Source organism: Felis catus, chromosome B1 (genome assembly GCF_018350175.1).
Source record: "Felis catus isolate Fca126 chromosome B1, F.catus_Fca126_mat1.0, whole genome shotgun sequence".
NCBI lineage: Eukaryota > Metazoa > Chordata > Mammalia > Carnivora > Felidae > Felis > Felis catus.
In genome coordinates this window covers 86680079-86703775 of record NC_058371.1, presented here as the reverse complement: position 1 = coordinate 86703775, position 23697 = coordinate 86680079, and the positions used below count along the sequence as shown (strand labels likewise).

The 23697-nt window shown below is 40.7% G+C and overlaps 2 protein-coding genes and 1 non-coding gene across 4 annotated transcripts; 1 reads left to right on the top strand and 2 right to left on the bottom strand.

Annotated features, from left to right (window-relative positions):
* Positions 1-216: 216 nt before the first annotated feature.
* On the bottom strand, positions 217-13777 carry LOC101098627 (mitochondria localized glutamic acid rich protein). 2 transcript variants are annotated; one of them, XM_023252799.2, is made up of 4 exons: positions 13558-13777; positions 8410-8513; positions 2417-2510; positions 217-1049 (listed from the first exon to the last, which is right to left on the bottom strand). In XM_023252799.2, exons 2-4 carry the CDS (start codon positions 8497-8499, stop codon positions 604-606), a joined length of 630 nt encoding a protein of 209 aa, XP_023108567.2. In that variant the 5' UTR covers positions 8500-8513; positions 13558-13777; the 3' UTR covers positions 217-603. The 2 variants fall into 2 exon arrangements, with proteins under 2 accessions (XP_023108567.2, XP_011279995.2); XM_011281693.4 differs by lacking the exon at positions 13558-13777 and adding an exon at positions 12558-12716.
* TRNAQ-UUG lies at positions 4560-4644 on the top strand. Its single transcript has one exon. It is a non-coding gene; the product is annotated as a tRNA-Gln (tRNA).
* Positions 13778-18560: 4783 nt separating the features above from the next.
* Positions 18561-23297, bottom strand: NDUFC1 (NADH:ubiquinone oxidoreductase subunit C1). Its single transcript, XM_003984994.4, has 4 exons — positions 23136-23297; positions 22684-22787; positions 20633-20712; positions 18561-18718 (listed from the first exon to the last, which is right to left on the bottom strand). The coding sequence occupies exons 1-3, from the start codon at positions 23200-23202 to the stop codon at positions 20653-20655; spliced, it is 231 nt and encodes a 76-aa protein (XP_003985043.1). The 5' UTR covers positions 23203-23297; the 3' UTR covers positions 18561-18718; positions 20633-20652.
* Positions 23298-23697: the final 400 nt, after the last annotated feature.

Here is a 23697-nt window from a genome sequence, read left to right as displayed (position 1 = left end):
GTTTGAACTGAAATAAACTGAAATGAAAACCTTGGCACAATCCCCCATGTAATATAGATGGGAGAATGGATATATATATTGTTATATGTAGAGTTCTCCATAGATTATATGTTTTCTTCGATTGTTCATGTGATGCTATATTACACATAGTTCTTTGATATTATATATTATACATTATTTATACATATAAATATTAGCAAATAAAAAAAGAAGCACTGAAGATTTTCCAATTTTATTTAAATGAGTTCAAATCAAAACTCAAGAATCTAGAATCACAAACATTAAAATAAGGTACAGGTCTAGCAAAATTAAAGTGAATGCAGGTAGCTCAACTGCTATGATGTAAAACTTAAATTCAGAGATGGAACTCTTTAAGCTGTTTACTGCAATGTCATGTTCTGAACTCAGAGTAGGAAACTATTCAGACATGTAAAGTCTCAAATCTCTCAATCCTGAAATCTATCAGTAGATGCCAAAAATCTTCAAGGCACATTAAAGGTTTCTAGAAAAGAAGCCTATTTTAAAACTAAGATTACTGAAACTACAAAAGCACCTATCAGATACTCTATGGCCTTTTTCACTGAGGTGTCACTCAGCATGAGATCAGCCTTGAGCAGAGGCCGCCTCAGAACCAACACTGGCTTCCTCCTGTAAATCATCCCCAGCGGAGGATTCTGACTCAGCTGGAGGACTCTCTTCTTCCAGTTCAGCAGTTTCACCAGAGCGTTCCTTCTCTGTTGTCCCTTTATCATTACTGATGGCAACAGCTTCATCCAAAGCTGCATTCTGAACCTCTGAGGGCATTTCAGTGCTGATTTCTGCCACTGTGCTGGGTGCTGCATTTGTAACCTCTGCCCCAGCTTCAGCACCGACCGTGTCTGTCTCCACCAGAGCGTCCTCCAAATCACCTGGACGGGCTGAAGCCTCTCTCGTGGCTGCACCTGTAGCATCCGGGGTATCTTCTGCATCTGCGTCCTGTACTTCCACTAAAGACGCTTCAGGGACTTCTGAACTTGCTTTCTCAGCTTCCACACGGTTGTCTTTTTCACCTTTAAGATGTAGCCCATGAAGCAAAGTATTAATTTAAAGAGCACGAGAATACAGTAGAACACTGTGCAGCCATGTTTAAAAATGAGACAAATCTGTATATACTGATAGAAGTGGTCCTTAAGGTAGACTGTTATGTGAAAAAAGCAAGGAAAAGAGCAATGGAGACCACAGGGTACTATTTATCTTAGGACAAAAGGAGGGTAAGATACACCTAGATAGTTTTTATTTGCAAAGACTCTTTCTAGGAGGATACAAAGAAACTGGTATTATTGGTTGCCTCTGGGCAACCTGGGTTGCCTTGCCTCTGGGAAGGGAAAATGTGGATCTTCTTTTTCATAACCCCTTTTGAATCTGTTAAACTTAAAAAAATAATTTACATATATTATTTATTTATATACAAAGAACATGAAAATAAACAGCCAACATGTCATGTGAAATAGCATGGGAAAGCAGCCAACTTACTAGTTGATGACTGAGCAATCACTAATCCTCTCTGAACCTCAGTTTTATCACCTGTAAAATGGGGATAACGATAATACCTACCTCACAGAGCTATTGTAAGGTTTGATTAAAATAATGTGCATGAAGAGGGGTTTAAAACCAAAAGTGCTATGGAAACGCTGTATTTTATTATTATTACCATCAGCCTTCTCATGATTATAGTCAATAATGTTTATTGATGATATTCCATTGCTTACTGTTGTCATGACTAAAAGGTTAACATTGGTTCATCAGCAGCTATTATCTCTGTCCCTAAAAAGTGATCATAGTAATTGATAATAATGGCATTATAACTGAGATGGAAAAAAGCATTTAAAGCAAGCAGTTTAAGGCAAGAAATATACATTAGAGTGAAAATGTAAAGTTTCTGCTCTAGTAGCTCCCATTTTCTCAATCAGATCAACTGAGGGACGTCAGAGACATGACTGACTATACTAATGTCAAGTGGACTGTAGGCAAAGACACAAGGGTGATCTTAGACAAAACTGAAACAAAAGTTAGTTTCAGGATTTAAAAATAATAATAAGGGAAATGAAAGGTTAAGTTGCTGACAGAGACAGATACTAAAATTATGCCTGCATGAATGGAAGCCTGAGTAGGGGGAAAGTAATATTACCACACAAAGAATTCAAAGCCACTGGTCAGCAGTACAAATGTAAAACGTTTTCATTTATCTAATGCACTCATTCAAAACGTGTAACAATATTCTTTAGGTTTGGGTTGGGCTTTCCCTTTCCCAGTGAACTCCTGCCCAGAGCCATTCTGTCAGGTTAGGAAAGAAGCCACAAGCAAATAGTGTTCATTGCTAGACTAAGATAATGGAAATCAGTGCCTCAGGGGAAAAAAAATAATAAGTTCACTTTACCTTGGAGTGGATGTAACTCTGCTCTGGTTTTTTCTTTCAAATTTGTTACATGTTCCGTGTGTTTGGCTTGCTCTGATGTGACTGTCTTGTAAGTCTGAAAGTAAATGTGTGCTGAAGTTTATTTCTTGAGCTCTAAGATTCATCATGCCAAGTTCAAAGGTATATACAATTCAAATATTTATTTATTTTGAGAGAGAGGAAAAAAAACGAGCAGTGAAGGGATGGAGAGAGAGATTGAGTCCCAAGCAGTTTCTGAGCTGTCAACGCAGACCCTGACACAGGGCTCGATCTCACAAACCGTGAGATCATGACCTGAGTCAAAATCAAGAGTCAGACAGGGGCGTCCAACTTCAGCTCAGGTCATGATCTCGCGGTTCATGAATTTGAGCCCTGCATCAGGCTCTGTGCTGACAGCTCAGAGCCTAGAGCCTGCTTCAGGTTCTATGTCTCCCTCTCTATCTGATCCTCCCCGGCTCATGTTCTGTCTGTCTCTCTCTCAGAAATAAATAAACGCTAAAAAAAAAAAAAAAAAAAAAAAAAAGAGTCAGACACTTAACCGACTGAGCCACCCAGGTGCCCCCAAAAGTATATACAATTCAAAGAGGAGAAACCAATGTCACCATCTACTATTTTGTTTCTCCTTTGGAAACTTTTGTTATTAAGTAGAATACTTTAAACAGGAAAAAAACAAATGCTCTAACAGGAGTCAAAGATAACAGAAAACACACAGTAGATAGAAAGATGAAGACAAAGAGGAAAAAATAAATTATGTTACAATCAAACATTCTGACAGGCATTTATAAATATTCTCTAGTATTTATTCCAGGGAAATGGAAACTTATGTGCACACAAAAACCTGCACGCAAATGTTCACGGTTGCTTTATCTGTAATAGCCAAAAGTTGTAATCAGTCTGGATGCCCTACAACAGTTGAATGGCTAAACAAACTGTGGTACATTCATAGCATGGAACAGTACTCAGCATCAAAGAGGAATGAACTGTACATAGAGGTGTAACAACTTGGATGAATCTCCAGGTAATTATGCTGAGTGGAAAAAAAAGCCAGTCTCAAAAGGTTATACAGCTTATGATTCCATTCATGTAACATTCTTGAAATGAAAAGTTATAGAAACATGGGGAGCCTGGGTGGCTCAGTCGGTTGGGCGTCCAACTTCAGCTCAGGTCATGATCTCGCGGTTCATGAATTTGAGCCCCGCGTCAGGCTCTGTGCTGACAGCTCAGAGCCTGGAGCCTGTTTCAGATTCTGTGTGTGTGCGTGTCTCTCTCTCTACCTCCCACCCCTGCTCATGCTCTGTCTCTCTCTGTCTCTCAGAAGTGAATAAACATAAAAAAAAATAAAATAAAATAAAAAAGAAAAGTTCTAGAAACAGAGAAGAGATTAGTGGTTGCCAGGGACAGGAAGAAGGAATGGGAGGGCAAAAGAAAGTGAGTGCAATTATAAAAGGGCTACACAAGGGATCCTGTATCTTGACGGTGGTGGTGAATATATGAATCTATGCATGTGACACAGACACACGTGCATGTGAAAGTGGTGAAATCTGAATAAGGTCAATGGATATTATCAATGTCCACTTCCTGGTTGTGATATTGAATTATAATAGCTATGAAAAGATATTGATCACAGGGGGAAATGAGGCAAAGACCATATTATATCTCTTGATATTAGCTCTTATGACTACACGTGAAACGCAATCATCTCCAAATAAAAAGTTTTTAAAAAATCTTCCAAAATGGCATTTTTGTAGACCCTAATGAATATTTCTTAAATAAGCTAGGGTTATTCCTTATAAGCAGCTCTATGACCTGACTATGGGTTATATGAGAAACAGAATTAGGAACAAAGGTTATCTTAATCATAGATACAACGTGCAGGCTTCCTTTCATTCAAGTAGAGTCATCTCTGACCTGTACTCATTTTAGCCAATGAAATTCTAAAGATGAAAATCTCACTAGTTAGATAATATTGTTTATATTATCTCACATTTTAAAAGGTGTAGGTAGTGTTTTATCGCTTAATGGTGGGATTACAGATTTTTTTAGATTTGTATATTTATATATAGTATTCCCCAAATTTTAATAGTCATAAACCAAGCATATTATTAAAAATTGTACTTTGCGGGGCGCCTGGGTAGCTCAGTTGGTTGAGCGCTTGACTTTGGCTCAGGTCATGATCTCACAGTTCGTGGGTTCGAGCCCCATGTCAGGCTCTGTGCCGACAGCTCAGAGCCTGGAGCCTGCTTTGGATTCTGTGTCTCCCTCTCTCTCTGCCCTTCCCCTGCTCATGCTCAGGCTCATGCTCTGTCTCTCTCTCTCTCTCTCTCTCTCTCAAAAATAAATAAACATTAAAAAATTTTTCTTTAAAAATTTTACTTTGCAAATTACAGGCCATTTTATAAGATTTTAAAATTAGGCTCTAAAAATGGAAAATCTATGACCTCGAGGGTGGAAATGATACCAAAGCGGCCCTAACAAACCCCTTCGAGTTTGGTGAGTTCAGACTTCATCTGGGTTTGAAACATACAGAGCAAACAGGGCCAGCAGGAATGCCCACCACCATTTCCAAATAAAAGCAGGGAATACTTTCCTAGTAGGGTGGAAGCTCCTGAAAGCTATAATACCACTGTGCTGAGTCAGCACCCTCCGCCCTCAGTTCTCACTACCCTAAAGCTGAGCCTGTGCGGAAGTTCACAGTTCGTCCCTGAAATGACCATCCCAGCAGCAACATCCCAGGGAACATTAGCCTACAATACAAGGTGAGAAAAAAGACTAGTGTAGGCAGAATCAAAGAGACCATGGTATTAGAATGATTCATACTCACGTGTGGCCAAGAGAATCTAGCTTTTCCAAATCTAACACGGTGAAACACAGAGTAGAAGAAAGGCCTATCAGAAAAGGCCTTTGGAAAGCCTCAAATCTAGACTTTCGAAGTTATTTCCAAGTGATATTATATATTAAATATAAGCATTTAAAATATCCCACAAATATCTCAGACCCTGAAAAAATGGAAGTGACCTGGGCCTCTCTCAGATTCCAAGAGGCCCTCGTAATAGAAGATTTTACTTGGAAATAAAAAACCGGCTACAGAGCAACTCTGGATTCAATTCAGATCAATCTAATACAGAATTTGTTTTAGTACAGGACAAAGAAGGGAAGGGGGACTTCAATACAGGTTTCCAAGGGCCTCACATTCTGTATTTCCTCCTGACAATAGCCTAAGGTTCTTGGGAGTTAACTCTTCCAACATTCCAGAGTAACACCACATATTCTTGGGGGGCCTGGGTGGCTCAGTCAGTTAAATGTCCAACTCTCGACTTCCGTTCAGGTCACGATCTAACAGTTCATGAGTTCGAGCCCTGCCTCGAGCTCTGTCCTGACAGTGTGGAGCCTGCTTGAGAGTCTCTCTGCCCCCCCCCCCCCCCGACTCATGCTCATACTCTCTCACACTCTCTCTCAAAATAAATAAATAGAGTTAAAAAAAAAAAAACATTTAAAAGTTATTTAAAAAAGGGGCACCTGGGTGGCTCAGTCAGTTGTGCGTCCGACTTTGGCTCAGGTCATGATCTCCTGGTTCCTGAGTTTGAGCCCCACATGCTGTCAGTCTGTCAGTGTGGAGCTCACTTTGGATCCTCTGTCCCCCTCTCTCTGCACCTCCCCAACTTGCGCTCTCCCAAAAATAAATAAATATAAAAACTGTTTTTATTTATTTAAAAAATAAACACATATTCTTAGAGGTGGAAAGAGAGTTGGAGATCATCACCTTGTCCAACTTCCACTCCCATCATCAGAGAACAAGGCCAGAGAGGGCTCGCAGGAGCGGCCTGCTTATAACCTTCCAGTGTAAGGCTGCTTTTGCAAAGAAAGATTTGATGGACTGGAGAGGTTCATGTCTGGCACTAATAAACATAGTCATGGGTAGAGTGAGCTCCAGATGAAATTCCGTCTTCCAGCTCCTCACATAATCACATGGCCTAGTCCAATCTCTGTTTCTCCAGTGGCCTACATCCAATGATAGTAGCCCTGGGCAGTGAATTCAACATTAAGCAGTAGAAAGATAGTGGAAGGAAAGGAATCTGGGTATGAGTGAAAGCTGATAGATCAGTGGAGGACAATAATATAAGTGCATGTTTGAAGTTTCCTGGTTTCCTGAGGCTCTCAAAATTCTGAAGATTAGAGGAAGTATTTTGGTTTGGCCGTTTACATAATCCTTCAAACTGCTCCTAGTTATGACTAAAAATCCCTTTATGCATATTTCTGTAGGGTCAAACCAAAATGTAGTGATTGTGTACTCTTAGAATTTCTGAAGAATTTATATTTATTTTACTTTTGTTCAAAATGAAGATTAAATTTTGATTTAGAAAATTTATGGCAAAATGATTCATACAGATTTATCTTATTTAATGCATAATTATTCCATCATTTTAGCTCCAAAGTCACACTATTAAAAGCTTTGTTTCACAGTGGTTCCCTGGGAGGAAAACATTTTTTTTTTCATTTTACATTGTCTATTTTAAATATTCATTCATTTATTTATTTATTTCATTTATTTATTGAAAGAGATAGCATGCAGCAGCAGAGAAGGGGCACAGAGATTGAGAGACAGAGAGACAGAGAGAAAGAGAATCCCAAGCAGACTCCACAATGTCAGTGTGGAGCCCAACATGGGCCTGAAGCTCACAGACCATGAGATGGTGACCTGAGCTAAAATCGAGAGTCGGATGCTTAACCGACTGAGCCACCCAGGTACCCCTATTTGGAATCTTAAAAAAAAATGTATGAATATGGGGTGCTTGGGTGGCTCCGTTGGTTGAATGTCTGACCTCAGCTCAGGTCACAATCTCACAGTTCCTGGGTTCGAGCCCCCACGTTGGGGCCTGTGCTCACAGCTGAGCCTGGAACCTGCTTCAGATTCTGTGTCTCCTTCTCTCTCTGCCCCTCCCCCACTCACACTCTTTCTTTGTCTCACAAAAATAAATAAATGTAAAAAAAGTTAATAAAAATGTATGAATAAATATTTTTTAAAAAATAATGAAAATGTATAAAGATATATAAAATTAATAAAAACTATGGCGACAGTAAAAAAGATTGGGGGAGAAAAGGATGAATAGGTGAACACAGGGGATGTTTAGGGCAGTGAAACTACTCTGTATGATACCATTAGTGGTGGATATATATCATGATACATTTGTCCAAGCTCAAAGAATGTACAATACCAAGAGTGAACCCTAATGTACACAAAACACTTTAGTTAATAGTAATGTTTTGATATTGACTCAGCAGTTGTAACGAATGTACCACACTAATGTGAGATTGTTGATGGGAGGAGGGCTGGGCGGAGGTATGAGAACTCTGTACTTTCTGTTCATTTTCCTGTGAACCTAAAATGCTCTAAAAAATAGTCTATTTGTTTTAAGTTAATCTTTCAAAATAGTTCTTGTTAAATGTAACAGTAGTACCTACCTTATAGAATCACTAATTACTAAATGAGCCTTGAGTCTGTCATATGATAAACACTCAAATATCATTTCTTATTATTAGTATTTATAAATTTTTTAATGTTTATTTTTGAGAGAGAGAGAGAGAGAGAGAGAGAGAGAGACATGGAATGTGAGTGGGGGAGGGTCAGAGAGGGATGGAGACACAGGATCCGAAGGAAGCTCCAGGCTCTGAGTTGTCAGCACAGAGCATGATGTGGGGCTCGAACTCACAACCTGTGCGATCATGACCTGAGCCAAAGTCGGACACCTAACCTACTGAGCCACCCAGGCGCCCCTTATTAGTATTTATAACATCATTTTTACAGAAAGTCACTTATACTTGGCAGTATTAAGAAATGGTGATTTCATACTTAAAAAAATCTTCATAATCTTATATATTTAATTAATCCCGTGCCCTGACCTTGACAATGCTTTGAGTTTTACCACAGGTTGTAAAATATATGAATTCCTGAATATTTTGTTTATTTAAAAACTTACATAATATCCACCAGCACTGACTGTGACACCTACAACCAGATAATAGATCATATTTGATCCAGATGATCCAGGCAATTTGTTAGACGACATCAAGCGAAGAGATGCTAGGAAAACAAGTTTAAACACAGTTAGCTCCACCAGTTACGCAAAACTATTTAAAATAATTATATCTTAAAAAAATTTTTCCCCTTCAGTGAACTTAGAATCTACTAACATCAAGTGATTTTAGCTTAAGGGAATACAGTATTACAAGGCAGGGTAGTAATTCCATTTGACATTTTCCCAATCTAATTTGATTAAGTACTTATGAAACCTGTCAGCTTTATGCTTAGCATCATGCTTTTCTTGGAAGGAGTGCAGGCGTGGGTAAGGAGAAGTGACAAAAGCACTGACCAATTTTAACAAACAAGATGCAAAAGAAATTCATTTGCTGTATGTACTCCACCACAGGATTCATTGGAAAAGATCATTCTTCCAAAAAAACGAATTAAATATATTTGTACTTAAAATTTACATGCTAAATAAAACATGTTGAAATCCAACACATTTCTATAAATCTGTAATACAAATGTATAGGTAGGAAAAAAATCTTAATTTTTCCAACGTAAAGCCTTTAAAGATGGGCAGATATAAGCTTTTTAAGACAAATGTTGCAAAAAGGTCGTTTGAAATGAAACTACAATTCTGTACAAACTAATAGAAATAGATAAAGTTCCTGTATTATTATGTTTAAAAATACTTACTCTGTAGTGCTAAAACTTGTATATGCCATATGCTCTGGAATTAAAATGTTTATAATAGACTCAAAGCTAGAAAGAGCTTAAGGTTCATATAGCTCAAATTCCTTAAAGATAAAAAAGTAGAGACATGTATTCATTCAACAAATACAGCTGAGCACCTCCTATGTCTTTGGCATTGTTAGCGTCGTTAAGGATATAACTGTAAACAAGATCTACAAGGTCCCTAGCCTCAAGTAGCTCACGTGTACACGGAGGGAACAAATGTACAGACAAATAATTGTGATGCAATATGACAACTGCTAGAACAGATGTAAGTAGAAGTTGCAACCACAGCATGAAAACTCAGTGAAAAACCTCAACTAGGTGGCTCAAGGTAGCTGTCACAGTTGAAAAGAGATGACCTGGACTTTGAAGGAAAGTAGAGGAGATTGTCAGATAAATAAGGGAAGAGAAAACTGCACTGGAGGCAGAAGGCACGGCACGGTGTGCAAAAGCAGGAGAGTTGTATGACTGGGAAAGTGCAAAGTAACTGGAAGTGGCCTGACATAGAGTATGAGGACTAGTAAGAAGTTTTGATTTGCAGAGGGCAAGTCTTAAGACATTTGCACTGATTATCAACTTTTGTAGTAGCAGTATTGGAAAGATTTCGTATGTGTATTTTTAGTTTAGATATAAATGACCTTCTCCTGGAAAAAAATATTTTTTCCACAAAAATGTACCCAAGGAGGTTATCATAAGAGATTATGGCTTTGACTTGTAGTGGGGCTTTTGTTGGTTTAAACATACATCTGTTATTAAGTAGGGAATATGTAGCTTCCATAGCTGACAACCAGACAGACGACATATTAAGAAGATTAGGGATGCCTGGTTGGTTCAGTTGGAAGAGCATGCAACTCTTGATCTCTGGGTGGTGAATCTGAGCCCTACGTTGAGTGTAGAGATTACATAAATAAAAATAAGTAACTGGAAAATATATCAAAAAATCATTTTAAACATGAAGCAAAAAGAAAATCAGAGATTTGAGAAAAGACTTAAACACAAATACAATTATGACAGCTCTTTAAAAGAGCAATGGGGCTCCTGGGTGGCTCAGTCTGCTAAGCATCCAACTCTTGATTTCAGCTCAGGTCATGAACTCATGGTTTGTGAGTTCGAGCCCTGCATCAGGCTCCATGCTGATGGTGTGGAGCCTGCTTGGGATTCTGTCTCTCCTCTTTGCCCCTCACCTGCTTGCTCTCTCAAAATAAATTTAAAAAATAATAAAAGAGCAATGAAATATGAAATAAATATTTAATAAAGATTAAATTTGAGAATATCCATACAATGTGAAAGATATTAGAAGTTTTGCAGAAGAATATTTACTTACATGAGAAAATATTTACAATATATGAAATGAAAAGTTATAACAGAATAATCTATATAGTTCGTATATATCTCAGTTCCTAGAAGCAATGTGGGTAAGAAAAAAAAAATGTAAGAGGAAGAAAAGTCTGGAGCATTATATATACTAAAACTTAAATGGTGGTATTCACTGAGTGGTTGGATTACGAATGACTTCTCTTTTGCCTTTCTGTGTTCCTTCCAATGATCTTTTACAAACCCAAATTATTTATGCATTAAGAGTTACATGTTTTAAAAGCAAAAGCCAGACAACAAAATTTGATGAGGCACGCTAAAATTCGACCCTTCGAAAAAACTGAAAGTTGTATTTTTCAACAAAACAGAAAGTACCAATAAAAGGTTAATGTCCGTGACTAAAGCCAAATTTCCAGTCAATAATATTTCTTAAAATAAATCAGTGCTACACAAAAAGGAATGAGATGAAAATTAGAATAAGATCAGTGCTGCTACAACCAGTATTGCTAACTGCCGATTTAGAATTTTTAACCTACTTTTTCCCTTACCCCAAGTTGAGGCGGAAATTATTTGAAACGCGCAGCTAACAAAAGAGGTGCGTATGTTTGTGCCTGATGACGGGGGTGGGTGCGGGAGATAACGCCGAAGAAGGCCACGGCCAGGGGACTCCTCTCTCTCCCCACCCCACCCCACCCCACCTCCCGGTCACAACGGCCTCCTTATCTTCAGAAGCTTAAAATTAATGGATTCTATTTCGTCAGTGACAAAAAATTGCTGTATTTCGGTATAAAGATCAAGGAAAACGAAGATGCCTTATTTCTGTGACTTGTGATGCAGCTTCTTCCCACCAGTATTTTAAGAGAAAAATAAAGCTAGCTGGACAGACCTTCCTCCCTTCCCACGACCACCATCACCACCTCGAGCCCAACCAGGGGAGGGAGGGGAATCGGCCCATGGAATTTTCCGCGGGAGTGTTTCTCTCTTTCTCGGGCACCAATGCGCGCTCTGGCCTAAAACTACCTGACAAGCCTCAGGAAGTGAGGCGAAGTGCAGGGGGAAGTAAGAACTTCCCAAGAGGTTATCTAAAAGCCGCCGGGCTAAGCGGGACGGGAAGGAGACGGGAGACGGAGGAGGTGCGGGAAGAGCCGCGGGCGCTGAGCTGCGCCGGAGCGCAAAGCCGGGCCGGGGGCCGCGGGCTGCAGGAGGGAAAACACGCATGCTCACACTCAGTAAGCACCTACAACGTTCCAGGCACTAGAATAGGCGCTCTCGTGTAAGTCAAATTTTAGTTAAGAAGCTTCCAGCTCACGCTTAAACGTCCCCTTTAGGAAATTTCTGAAGACGCTCCCTCTTCCCCAGCGTCCCCAGATCTAAAGGTGACGGACACTGCAGCGACAGAGCCGAGCAGCTGGATAGCTCCAGGTGTCCGTGCCGCCCCGAAGGAAAGCGCTTCGAAGGCTCTCGGGGTTCAGGCTGCCGAGCCCCGGACAAGCCTTTAGTTTACTTACTCAGGAGCATTTACCCAACATTTACTGCGCCCGCACTCCCCAACCCCCGCCCCGCCCTACGGGGCTCGCAGATGAGCGTCCATCTACCCAACCGTTCCTGCGCTTCCTCACGTAGGTGGAGAGCGCACTGGTCCCTATTCTAACAAAAAGAGCAAGCTATGCGTACGTCAGCCAAGCACTTCTCGAAGCGCTTTTAACCACATACTAACTCATTAAAACTCACAACCATTATTGTCCCCATTTTAGAGATGAGGAAAGTGAGATTAAATCACTTGCCCAAGATCAAGATTTCGAACCCAGGAAGCCTACTCCGCATTCAGAAGCCGCTCTGGGAAGGCCCCCTACTCCCAAAGTCTTCAAGAGCTTCGGGGCGTCTTCCCCGCGCCTTTCCTCAATTCCTCCCCCCTTTCCTCAACCCCTGGCTTCTGCAGCTCGAGCCTCTTTGGGCCCACTGGGTGCCGGCGGGTACGCGGGCGCCTCAAAATCCGCGCGCAAGGCGCCTGTCCTCTGCAGGCTTGGACGCCCGGGCCGGCGCGGCACTCACCGTCCTTCCGGAGCGGCGCGGGGCCGGGTGGCGCCCTCAGAGGCAGCGCCAGGGTCTTGGAGACCGCCCTGCGGAGATACATCGCGCCCACTGCCCGCCGCGCTGCAGACTCTGCACCCTAGCGCGCGGTGCCAGGCGCGGGAGCCCCGGCGAGCCCCGCCCCGGGGAGGAGCGCAGACCCCCTCCCAGCGCCTCCGCGCGGGCCCGGGGAGCTGGGGAGCGGCTGGTCGGGCGCTTCTTCCTCCCCCAACCCAACCTCCAGACTGTTGCTTTCTCCCGGGTCTCGGAAGCTAGCTGGTCGCGCCTTCTTAGACAAGGGATCGGAAACCGGGAAGTCACCATCACCTGCCTACCCTGTATTGTTCCAATGAGTGGAACTCCACAGAACAGGCTGGAAATGTTTAGGGATTCGCGTCGTAAGATGGATCTGATTTATCATGCGGGGTGATATCTGAGCCCATTTTAAGTCACACAGTCCGTTAGCTTTCCCCAGGAGTGGAAAGGCTAGCGGGAAGTTTCCTGGCGACGGAGCGAGGAGTAGCCTCAGCCTTCCATCAGTGCAGTGGGTGATGTTCAGAATCCCAAGAAAATTCCCAGGCAATAGTTGAATCTCCAGGCAATTCACTGTTACAGAGACCTGAAATACAAAGTCCAAAAATGCTGTATATTCCTCTCTTGGATGTGAAATTGGCATTATATGAACCAAAAACGCTGAACTATTAGTTTCTTGCCCCAGATTTCAATTTCTTGCCTCATTGTGGCTGCAAGAATTTGTCATGATTTGAATATGGAAACCATGTCACTCTCCAGATCCTTATCCATCTTAGCTAAAAGCTCAGTGCCTCTTGTTTCCTCTTTTTTTTTTTTCAAGTAAGCACTGTGCCCTGAAGTGGGGCTCAAACTCACAACCCCGAGATTAAAAGCAGCATACTCCACTGACTAAACCAAACAGGTGCCCCAAGCTCAATGCCTCTTGGATGGAAGGGAATTTTCTACTCACTCTACTGCTCCTGCAGAATATGTGGCTTTCCATTTTGGTGGCAAACTCTTTTCACATCATGATGAAACATTTCCCTGGAGAGGACATGTGCATGGGTTGTCAAATTTATTCTGTGGCAAGCTGTTCCTCCCAAATGCAAGAGAATTTTAACACAGGTCTTCACTATAGAACACTCTGAAATGCTCAGACAATAATTTCCCAGCTGTTAAGTCACACTGTTTATAACGCTGCCCTTGAGCACATCCTTGACATTTTTCTTGGTCTGGCTGGGAAAACAAGAATCAAGGGTCAGGGATAATTTGGCTTACTATCTAATCACAATTAGATGGAGTCCAATTGTGAGACTCCATGACTTCCTATAATTAATTGTAATTATATGGACTCCATCTAATTGTGACTGTTGACAAAGAAGATACTAGTCTTGAAAACATTCTGTTAAGGGTCGTCTACTGGAATATTAATCATACTTATTCAAGGCCTAAGTGTTATAAATTAAAAAGCAATCTTCAAAGACTGAGTGATTTCCTGGGCTCCACCAAAAGTTAGAAACAGCTGGAGGGGCTCGATCCCACGTACCTGAGATCATGACCTGAGTGGAAATCAAGTGGACGCATAACTGGCTGAGCATCCCAGGCACCCCACGCCTTTGCTTTTCTGAACACCAAATTCTTAGGCTATAATCTGTACTTTCAACAGATCAATATAAAGTGAAACAATTTATAAGAATATCTACGGAGACAAATTGGCAGATAAACACCCTTTTGATGGCCTAAAACATTTAGATGAAATGAAAGGGAAAGGTAATCAAGGTAGTAAATACTTAAATTATTCTTGGAGGTCACTCAGTACACTCCCCGTCTACTCACTCTCTCATCTGTGGTAAAATAAACATGAGATTCCCTCACACTTCTGTGTAATTTTCTTTAGGTTACTGAAACAGGTTACTACAAATTTGGATGGCTTAAATCAACAAAAATAGATTCTTTCACAGTTTGGTGCACTCCAAGTCTGAAATCAAGGTGTCAGTAGGGTTACACACCCTCTGAAACCTGTAGGGGAGAAGACTTCCTTGCCTTTTCTAGCTTCTGAGTTTGCTGATAATCCTTGGCTTATAGATGCATGATTCTAATCTCTGCCTCCATCATTACATGGCTGTTTTTTTCCCTGTGTATCTGTGTCTCTTCTTCCTTTTTTTTTTTTTTTTAAGATTTTATTTTTAAGTAATCTCTACATCCAATGTGGGGCTTGAACTCACAACCCTGAGATCAAGAGTCATATGCTCTTCCAACTGAGCCGGCCAGGCACCCCAGTGTCTGTATCTCTTTTCATAGATATAGCAGTCATATTGGATTAAGGGTCCACTCCTGTACGAAGATCATAACTAACTACATCTGCAACCACCTTATTTCCAAATAAGGTCACATTCTGATATACTGAGGGTTAGGACTACAACATATCTCTTAGGGGGACACAATTTAACCTATAATTTCCTATACTTGCAACTAAATTTATATAGCCTGTTCTTTCCATGGCAACTTAAACAAAGAATTTAGGTGCACCTGCTGGCTCAGTTAGAAGAGCATGCAACTCTTGATCTTGGGGTTGTGAGTTCGAGCCCCACATTGGGTGTAGAGCTTACTTAAAAATAAATGAATGCGGATCACCTGGGTGGCTCAGTAGGTTGAACGTCCAACTCTTGATTTTGGCTCAGGTCGTGATCTCATGGCTTGTGAATTCAAGCCCCACATCAGGCTCTGCACCGACAGCACAGAGTCTACTTGGGATTCTCTCTCTCCCTCTGCCCCTCCTCTGCTCATGCTCTCCCTCTCCTTCTCTCTCTCTCTCTCAAAATAAATAAACATTAAAAAAACTAAAAAAAAATAATAATAAATGAATAAGTGAATAACTACCCCACAGATACTAAATCTGAGAAAATGTCTACCTGATATTGACCTAATAAAAAACTTGATGGTATTTGACAAAGGATTTTGTCTGTTTTGTTTGTTTGTTGTTTTGTTTTGTTTTGTTTTTGAGAGAGGGAGCCAAACAGGGGAGGGGCAGAGAGAGAGGAGGAGAGAGAATCCCAAACAGGTTCCACACTATCACTGCACAGTGCCTGGAGCCTGACGTAGGTTCAATCTCATGAACTGTGAGATCCTTACCTGATCTGAAATCAAGAGTCAGATGCTTAACTGACTGAGCTACCCAGGCACCCCTGCATCTTTTTTGTTTTGTTTTGTTTTGTTTTCAACGTTGTTTTTTTTTTGGGGGGGGGGGGACAGAGAGAGACAGAGCATGAACGGGGGAGGGGCAGAGAGAGAGGGAGACACAGAATCGGAAACAGGCTCCAGGCTCCGAGCCATCAGCCCAGAGCCTGACGCGGGGCTCGAACTCACGGACCGCAAGATCGTGACCTGGCTGAAGTCGGACGCTTAACCGACTGCGCCACCCAGGCGCCCCTTTTTGTTTTTTTTTAATGGATCTCTTACATCATTACTAAAGAAACCATCATTTGACCAAAGATCCTCTTGGGAATTTAGAATCAGAATTATTCTTGTTCAATCCAGCTACACTCTTGAACTAAGATGTAAATCTAGGAACTATTGACTATGGCCCCTTACAATGTGGATTGAGTTAGAAAACAAAATTGTGCAAAGAAAACAGACACACAGACAGCAGGGCTAAGAACAAGAGTCTTGATAACATCTGAGTTCCAGATCCATTATTCCTGGCCCAGGTGCATTCCTGTTCTTGGTGTCTGAGTCACTCTGTATCTTCATAACCTTTTTTTAGTTTAACATAGTTTGAGTTAGGTTTCAATATTTAACTTAGAAAGCATTTTCACCAGTATCACTATGTGCACAACTCTAGGTTAGCCAAAGAATAATTTACCTCTGTGCTATCCAATAAAGCAGCCACCAGCCTCATGTGGCTATTTAAATTAATGAAAATTAAATATTTAAAATTCAGTCACATTAATTGCATTCCAGATGCTCAATAGTCACATGGGACTAGTGGCTATTATATTGGATAGCAGACAGAACATTTCCATCAATACAGAAAAATTCTCTGGGATAGCCCTGGTCTTCAGGAATGGCTCCCCCTGGAGTCATACAGGCATAGTCAAGGTGAAAGTCCACACAAAGTAGCCAGATTTGCAAGGCCTGACATATGGTTGATATTGTTTATTATTTCTAACTAAGGTCATCAGTTTCTGGAATTTCAAGTGTCTTAAAGTCTTCTATTCCCTTTTCGGAGGTGAATTTTTAAGCGTTTCTTTTAGTGGAACGTTCCCTGATACCTGACCATGGTTTCTATTACCATGTGACAATGTTGTGTTCCCTACTGCTGCTATAACAAAGTGTTTTAAAACAACACAAATTTATTATCTTATAGTTTTTTCAGGTGAGAAACCCAACACAGCTCTCACTGGGCTAAAAATCATGGTGTCAGCAGGACTGTGTTCGTTTCTGGAGGCTTCAGGCGTGAATTTGTTTGACTTTTCCATTCTTTGGCTCTTAGACCCAAAGTCTAGGACTTTCACCCTCAAAGCTAGGAATGGTCAGCTGAGTCTTTCTCATATCACATCAATTACACATTCCTGTGCCTTCCCCCCCACCCCCCACCCCCCCCCCCCGCCCCCCTGCCCCTGCCCTGCTTATAAGGAACCTTGTGATTTCATTGGGCCCAACCAACTAATCCAGGATAATTTCCCTAAGTGTCAGCTGATTAGCAAACTTAATTCCATCTGTAATCTTAATTCCTCTTTGCCATATAATCTTACATTAATACAGATTCCAAAGAGTAGGCAATGGTCATCTTTGGGGATCCATTATTCTATCTGCTACAGTGCCATTGAATAGATCTCTCTTCACCTCTGGTGTCTGCATCTGTAAAATTATGAGATTTGTCTATATAACCCCTAAAGGTCCTTTCCAGCTCTATCAGCTAGGACTCCAAACTACCAAAAGTTGACAGTAACTATTGTATCTGGTCTTTTACTGATTGCATCAAGTAACTAATCTGAAATAATGTTAACTCTGAATTTATGTTCAGAAGGGATTTCCAAAGATATTAGGCCATGAATTCCCAAGAATAAATGCTGGCAACAGCCCAAAACATACACAAAAGTAATTATAACACAGTAAGTCTCTCCATTTAACATCAATATAGAGACATGAAAAATGAATTTTTAAATGTATGGTACACTGTTTAAATCACAAGTTAATGAAGTGGCATATATATAAATTTCAACTGATAAATCATTAACTGATACACAAGAAAGGTGTTTTTTGTTTTTGTTTTTCCCACAAGAAAGGGTTTTGATGTAAGATAAATGAAATGTATCTTATTTTGTGCCTAATAAATCTCCCTCCCCTTCCTCCTTTGCTTAAACAGTCAGGAGTTTGCTAAGTCATATTATAAAAAGGGACAACAAACTGCATTGTCATAACTGGAGAGTACAGAAGTCACCCAAATGACAACCATTCAAATTTAAGGAAAGAGAGTCAGAACAAACCCTACCAGAATGGCTCTTCCAGAAGAAAACAGTATTTGGGCTCTTCTGTATTGAGTAATAAAGTAGTTCTATCACCCTGACACTTAAGAATTTTTGAAATTAAAAGTTGATACAAGGAAGGGTGCCTGGGTGGCTCACTTGGTTAAGTGCCAGACTTCAGTTCAGGTCATGATCTCAGGGTTCGGGGATTCAAGCCCCACATTGGGCTCTGTGCTGACAGCTCGGAGCCTGGAGCCTACTTCAGATTCTCTGTCTGTCTCTCACTCCCTCTCAAAAATAAATACACATTATTTTTTAAAAAGTTGATATAAGGAATAAATCCTTCAGCAGTGATTTTTTAATCTATCTCCTTAATAAGTAAGTTTTCTTACCAATGTGTTCTTAATTACCACTGGCCCTGTTATCAGATGGTACTTTCCACATAAAAATATTTCTAATAACATACCCTAGAACTGACATTTTCGACATATTGTTACAACATATATAATCTGAAGAACACAGAAGTTTTTTTATTTTTTTCATTTAATGATGCAAACAAATGCTGATTTGACATACATTCACATATAACTTTTTCTCTCACGTTTACAACTCAACAGATTGGTGAATCCAAAGGAACTGGTATAATCACTATATGAAGCATACCTATAATGAAGAGAAAAAAATGAAAACTATAGCATTAACCAGCAGAAATAATATTAAAATTAGACCATTCTGAATAATTCACCTTAGAGCATCTTGGAAAGTCTAGAAAACAAATCCACAAAGAGTATCAACCCTTCATTTTACTTAAGTTTTAGCAAAATATATATCTATTTTTAATGTTTATTTATTTTTGAGAGAGAGAGACAGAGCTCGAGAGGGGAAGGGCCAGAGAGAGAGGGAGACACAGAATCAGAAGCAGGCTCCAGGCTCCGAGCTGTCAACACAGAGCCCAATGAGGGGCTCAAACTCACGAACCATGATATCATGACCTGAGCCAAAGTCAGACGCTTAACTGACTGAGCCACCCAGGCGCCCCTAGCAAAAAATATTTTATGTGACCTATAAGAAAGTAGCAAAAGCATCTTGATTTAAATATCTATTTTATTCTTATCTCTTGATTGGCTGACTAAAGTAGTGACAGCAAAGTGATACCAATAGGAAAAAAAGTGAAAAATTTGGATTATCAAACCCTAAAGAGCTGAGTTTGAGAGTTGTTAAATATTTTTAAAAAGTGTATGCTAGTATTTACTATTTTATTATCAAGTGAATATGTTACTTACTTTGATCAACCTAATCCATGAAAGTTGAGATTTGTGTTTTCATTTTATAAAAGGATTAATACAGAATTTCTTTAAAAGGATTTTCAGAAATATACTATGTATATACATATATATATTGACATATAAAATAAACTCACCCCCCTTTTTTTTTAAATCACAGAGCATGCAGAGTATAGTATCTTGTTCATAGACAGATTTTATCAGGAACTGTCCAATTGGGTGTTAGTTGTAATGACAATCATAATGAAGTGGTCATATGGTAAAAGATTCACCAGTCTACTGCCCATATATATTCATCCATTCTACAAATATTAAATTCCCAGTAGGCCCAGGCACTGGGCAATTTGCTGAGTACATCATGATTAATAAAATAGACAAGGTTTCCGTTCTCATGGAATTTACACTCAAGCGTTGTATATGATAAATAGATAAGATGTACACAAGGGGCACCTGGGTGGCTCAGTTAGTTAAGTGTCAGATTCTTGATTAGGGCTCACGTCATGATCTCACGGTTCATGAGATCAAGCCCCACATCAGGCTCTGCACTGACAATGCAGAGCCTCCTTGGGATTCTCTCTCTCCCCCCTCTCTCTGTCCCTCCCCTACTTGCATGCCTGTTCTCTCTCAAAATAAATAAAAATTAAAAAAAAAAAAAAAGAAATATATACAAGAATAGTGGTAACTTGTGTCTTCAGGACTATGATGTAATAAAAAATATGATTTTGGTTTCATTCTCTAACACAATGTTCTTTGAACATAGTCAAAGCATAATGATTAAAAATGATTATGCTGAGAGACACTTGAGGTAAGGTATTAAAATTCAAAAATTTGTCACAGACAGGAATACAGGTGCTAAAAAATGTAAACCCAACAGGGACACCTGGCTGGCCCAGTTAGAGGAGGATCTGACCCTTGATCTTGGGGTTGTGAGTTCGAGCCTCACCTTGGGTGTAGAGATTGCTAAAATAAAATAAACAAAAAAGAATAGGGGCACCTGGGTGTCTCAGTTGGTCAAGTACCTGACTCTTGATTTTGGCTCAGGTCATGATCTCACAGTTTGTGAGAGCTCTGCATCAGGTTCTGTGTTGACAGCACAGAGCCTACTTGGGATTCTCTCTCTCCCTTGCTCTCTCGTGCGTGTGCACACTCTCTCTCTCAAAACAAACATTAAAAAAAATCTTAAATACTTAAAAAAAATGTATCAACCCAATTAAAAAACAACCAAAATACACTATTTAAAAAGAGGCCAAATTAACTTGCATAATTTATTAATCCTATAAAATTGCATACTTACTGTATTAGTATTTCAATAGTTTATTCCAACCCATTTCTTCTTTTATACTCTAAAACATCTTCATTATGTTGTTTGATGAGCTAGAGTAGGTAACAATTAAAATTAGAAATGTAATCTTCCTGGCAACTTAAAAGAAGAGGCTAATTAATGATACTTATATTTGGTATATAAGAGGTATACAAGAGAAATAAGAATAGGTTAAAAGAATTTACAACTATTCTAGGGTTTGGGGAAGGCATGGGGCACTGGGGCCTGGATTTGTTTTTCTACACAGGTTGGAAAAGCAAAAAAGAATTACAACTATTCTAGTTAAAAATGAAAGACTAAGAGATACAAAAGCCCAAAAACTATGAATGGCATATACTTGTTGACTTCCATCTAGCATGCTAAATTTGAAGACAGCAGCCCTTACAAGCTTAAATTCAACTTCTGCCAAATAAGTTATTTCATTCGGGGGGTAATTAATATAATAAATAACTTACCACAGAGGAGCTAAACCAACACAACCAACCAGAACTGAGTTCTTTTTAAAAAAAAAATTTTTTTTCAACGTTTATTTATTTTTGGGACAGAGAGAGACAGAGCATGAATGGGGGAGGGGCAGAGAGAGAGGGAGACACAGAATCGGAAACAGGCTCCAGGCTCCGAGCCATCAGCCCAGAGCCTGACGCGGGGCTCGAACTCACGGACCGCGAGATCGTGACCTGGCTGAAGTCGGACGCTTAACCGACTGCGCCACCCAGGCGCCCCTGGAACTGAGTTCTTAAATGAGGTCCAGGTTGGTTGGTGGGTGTGTTATACTTCTAACCGTAGAAGTCTGATACTTCAGTGAATGATCAACTCCATCCCTCAACTATAAGTGTATTAATTAGATGTCACAGGAGATAGACACTTTCTTAAAACCACTGTCTAACAGAATGTGACATAATATCAAAACAATGGTTGATACAGGGTGACATTTGTTGCAGTCAAAGATCCAGTTTCAATCAGAGTTCTCAGCAGCAATCAAGCTTTTTGGGGAAAACTTTAAAATTCCATTGTAACAAATATTATTGTAAAAAGGATTAGTTACTGTCGTTGTTAAGTTGTAAATGACTTTCAACATCTCTTACTCCTTCCCGTGTCAACAAACCATTTTATTATATATATATATATATATATATATATATTTTTTTTTTTTTTTAAGTTGGCTCCAGAGCCCAATGCAGGGCTTGAACGCACGACTCTGAGATCAAGACCTAAGCTGATATCAAGAGTCGGATGCTTAACTGAGTGAGACACCCAGGCGACCCTTAACAAGCCATTTTAATGAGAAAACCCAAATTAAGAGACCTAAGAGTTGGAGGTGGAAAGCAGTGGAAGAAGCCAGAAACTCATTAGCTACAAAATAAAACATTTTAAACACTGATGTAGCACAGATACTTTGAGTCAACTTTAAAAAAATTACAGAGGCAGTATTTCACCTTGGTCTATAGTGTGACTCTTAAGTCAGGGAGAACCAGGATTCAGCAAACTACCTACCACGTAGTGTTGCTGTAAAGATTAAATGAGTTTTTACATGTAACGGCATGGGGGGGGGGGGGGGGGTGGAGCTGCAACACACTAAATACAATTTCCAACAATGTACTTATGCAAATATCGATTAAAATCTTATGTTTGGGAAGTCTAGTGGGATTTAGTTTGTACAGCTTATTCATTGATGATTTGTCCCTATAGCATCTGAAAAAAAGTGCCTTCATAAAACCCAACCAGCCTCCATCCTCGTTAGGAAATAAAGTGCAATTAATATTTAGTAAAACTACCATTCATCACAAAATCATGCTACTTAAGGATGAATGACAGAAGTTTCAGCTTCATCATATTTTCTCAATACCGCTTAAATCTTTAATATTTCTTTTAAGTCTCTGGGACTTCCCTTATGAAGAAATATGTAATTAGCAATTATATAAACATCCTACTGGATGGGAGATTTGCTCGGCAACAATCTCACAGTGACATTTCTCCTCCCCACTGTGTTGGGGTCTCGTGACATTAAGGGAGTAAAAACTCACATAGATCCACAAGAAGACGGAGGTGCCCAAGGTCAGTCCAACTTTCAGCCAGTCAGGTCGGTCATGTGCCGGCTCCCGCACGTAGAATTTTGATCGCGCTGAAGCTGAAAGGGGTCAGAGTCTGTAAATCCATAACGTATTGCCTTGTAGTAAAAACCCTAACATTTACGTTTTATTGCTTTTAATTCTCCCTTCACTACTACCTCCCCCCGCTTGAACAGCCCAGGAAATAGGTTCAGAGTTGTCGAGTGGCATTAAGAGGAGGGTCGGCGGCGGGTGATGGGGAGCCTCAGTCAGGGCTGAGATCCAGGACGCAGGCCGGCGAAGGTCACTGCGGGACGAGTCCAGACCGCAGCCGCCCCCTGCTCCTGCGGGCTGGGTTCACTCTGGGAGTGGCAGACGGGGGCGGGAGGGGGGGGGTCGGGTAGGCCTGAGCGAGGATGGACACTCACAGCCACTTGGGATCCTGGCCGGAGCCAGCAGCTTGGAAAACGGGCGCAACAACGCGGGCGGCGCCATCTTGCCGGGCCGGGCTCCGCCTTCCCCGCGTCCCGTCTCCCCCGGAGTCGGCGCCTGGCCGAGCGCCCCCTGGCGGAACAAAGTGCGGGGACTCGCCGCGCCGCAAGCCTGCGTCGAGGTGTTGACTCTGGAGAACCGCGGTGGTAGCCAAGTACTCTAGCACTCCTGGTCTCAGCCTTCTGTCTGCAAAATGAGGTTAGAGAGGAAATGATTAAAAGGGGGGAAAGGGAAGTTTATCCACTTCTCTGTCCTTTGAGAGTTTATTTCAGGCCCCTGTCCCAGGGATACTCAAGAGATTTACTAAAATCTTGCTACATGAGCCAGAAAACTGAAAATGAAGTGTCATGTTGAGTAATAACTAGCACTTTGATTGAATTCTGTGTTTCAGACACTGCATTATGCATCATATGGTTTACATGCATTGTCTCATTTCATCTTCACAATGACCGCTTGATATGCCTTATTATCCTCAGTTTACAGATGAAGCTCGAGGAA

Bases quoted from the DNA above. Each gene is read 5' to 3' on its own strand.
- NDUFC1 (XM_003984994.4), bottom strand. From the start codon at position 23,202: ATGGCGCCGCCCGCGTTGTTGCGCCCGTTTTCCAAGCTGCTGGCTCCG. The intron at 22,788-23,135 runs GTGAGTGTCCAT...GACCCCTTTCAG, and splicing joins GGCCAGGATCCCAAGTGGCT to CTTCAGCGCGATCAAAATTC. The intron at 20,713-22,683 runs GTGAGTTTTTAC...TACCTACTCTAG, and splicing joins CCGTCTTCTTGTGGATCTAT to CTCATCAAACAACATAATGA.
- LOC101098627 (XM_011281693.4), bottom strand. From the start codon at position 12,639: ATGTATCTCCGCAGGGCGGTCTCCAAGACCCTGGCGCTGCCTCTGAGG. The intron at 8,514-12,557 runs GTGAGTGCCGCG...TTGTTTTCCTAG, and splicing joins CGCGCCGCTCCGGAAGGACG to CATCTCTTCGCTTGATGTCG. The intron at 2,511-8,409 runs GTAAGTTTTTAA...ATTTACTTTCAG, and splicing joins TCAGTGCTGGTGGATATTAT to ACTTACAAGACAGTCACATC.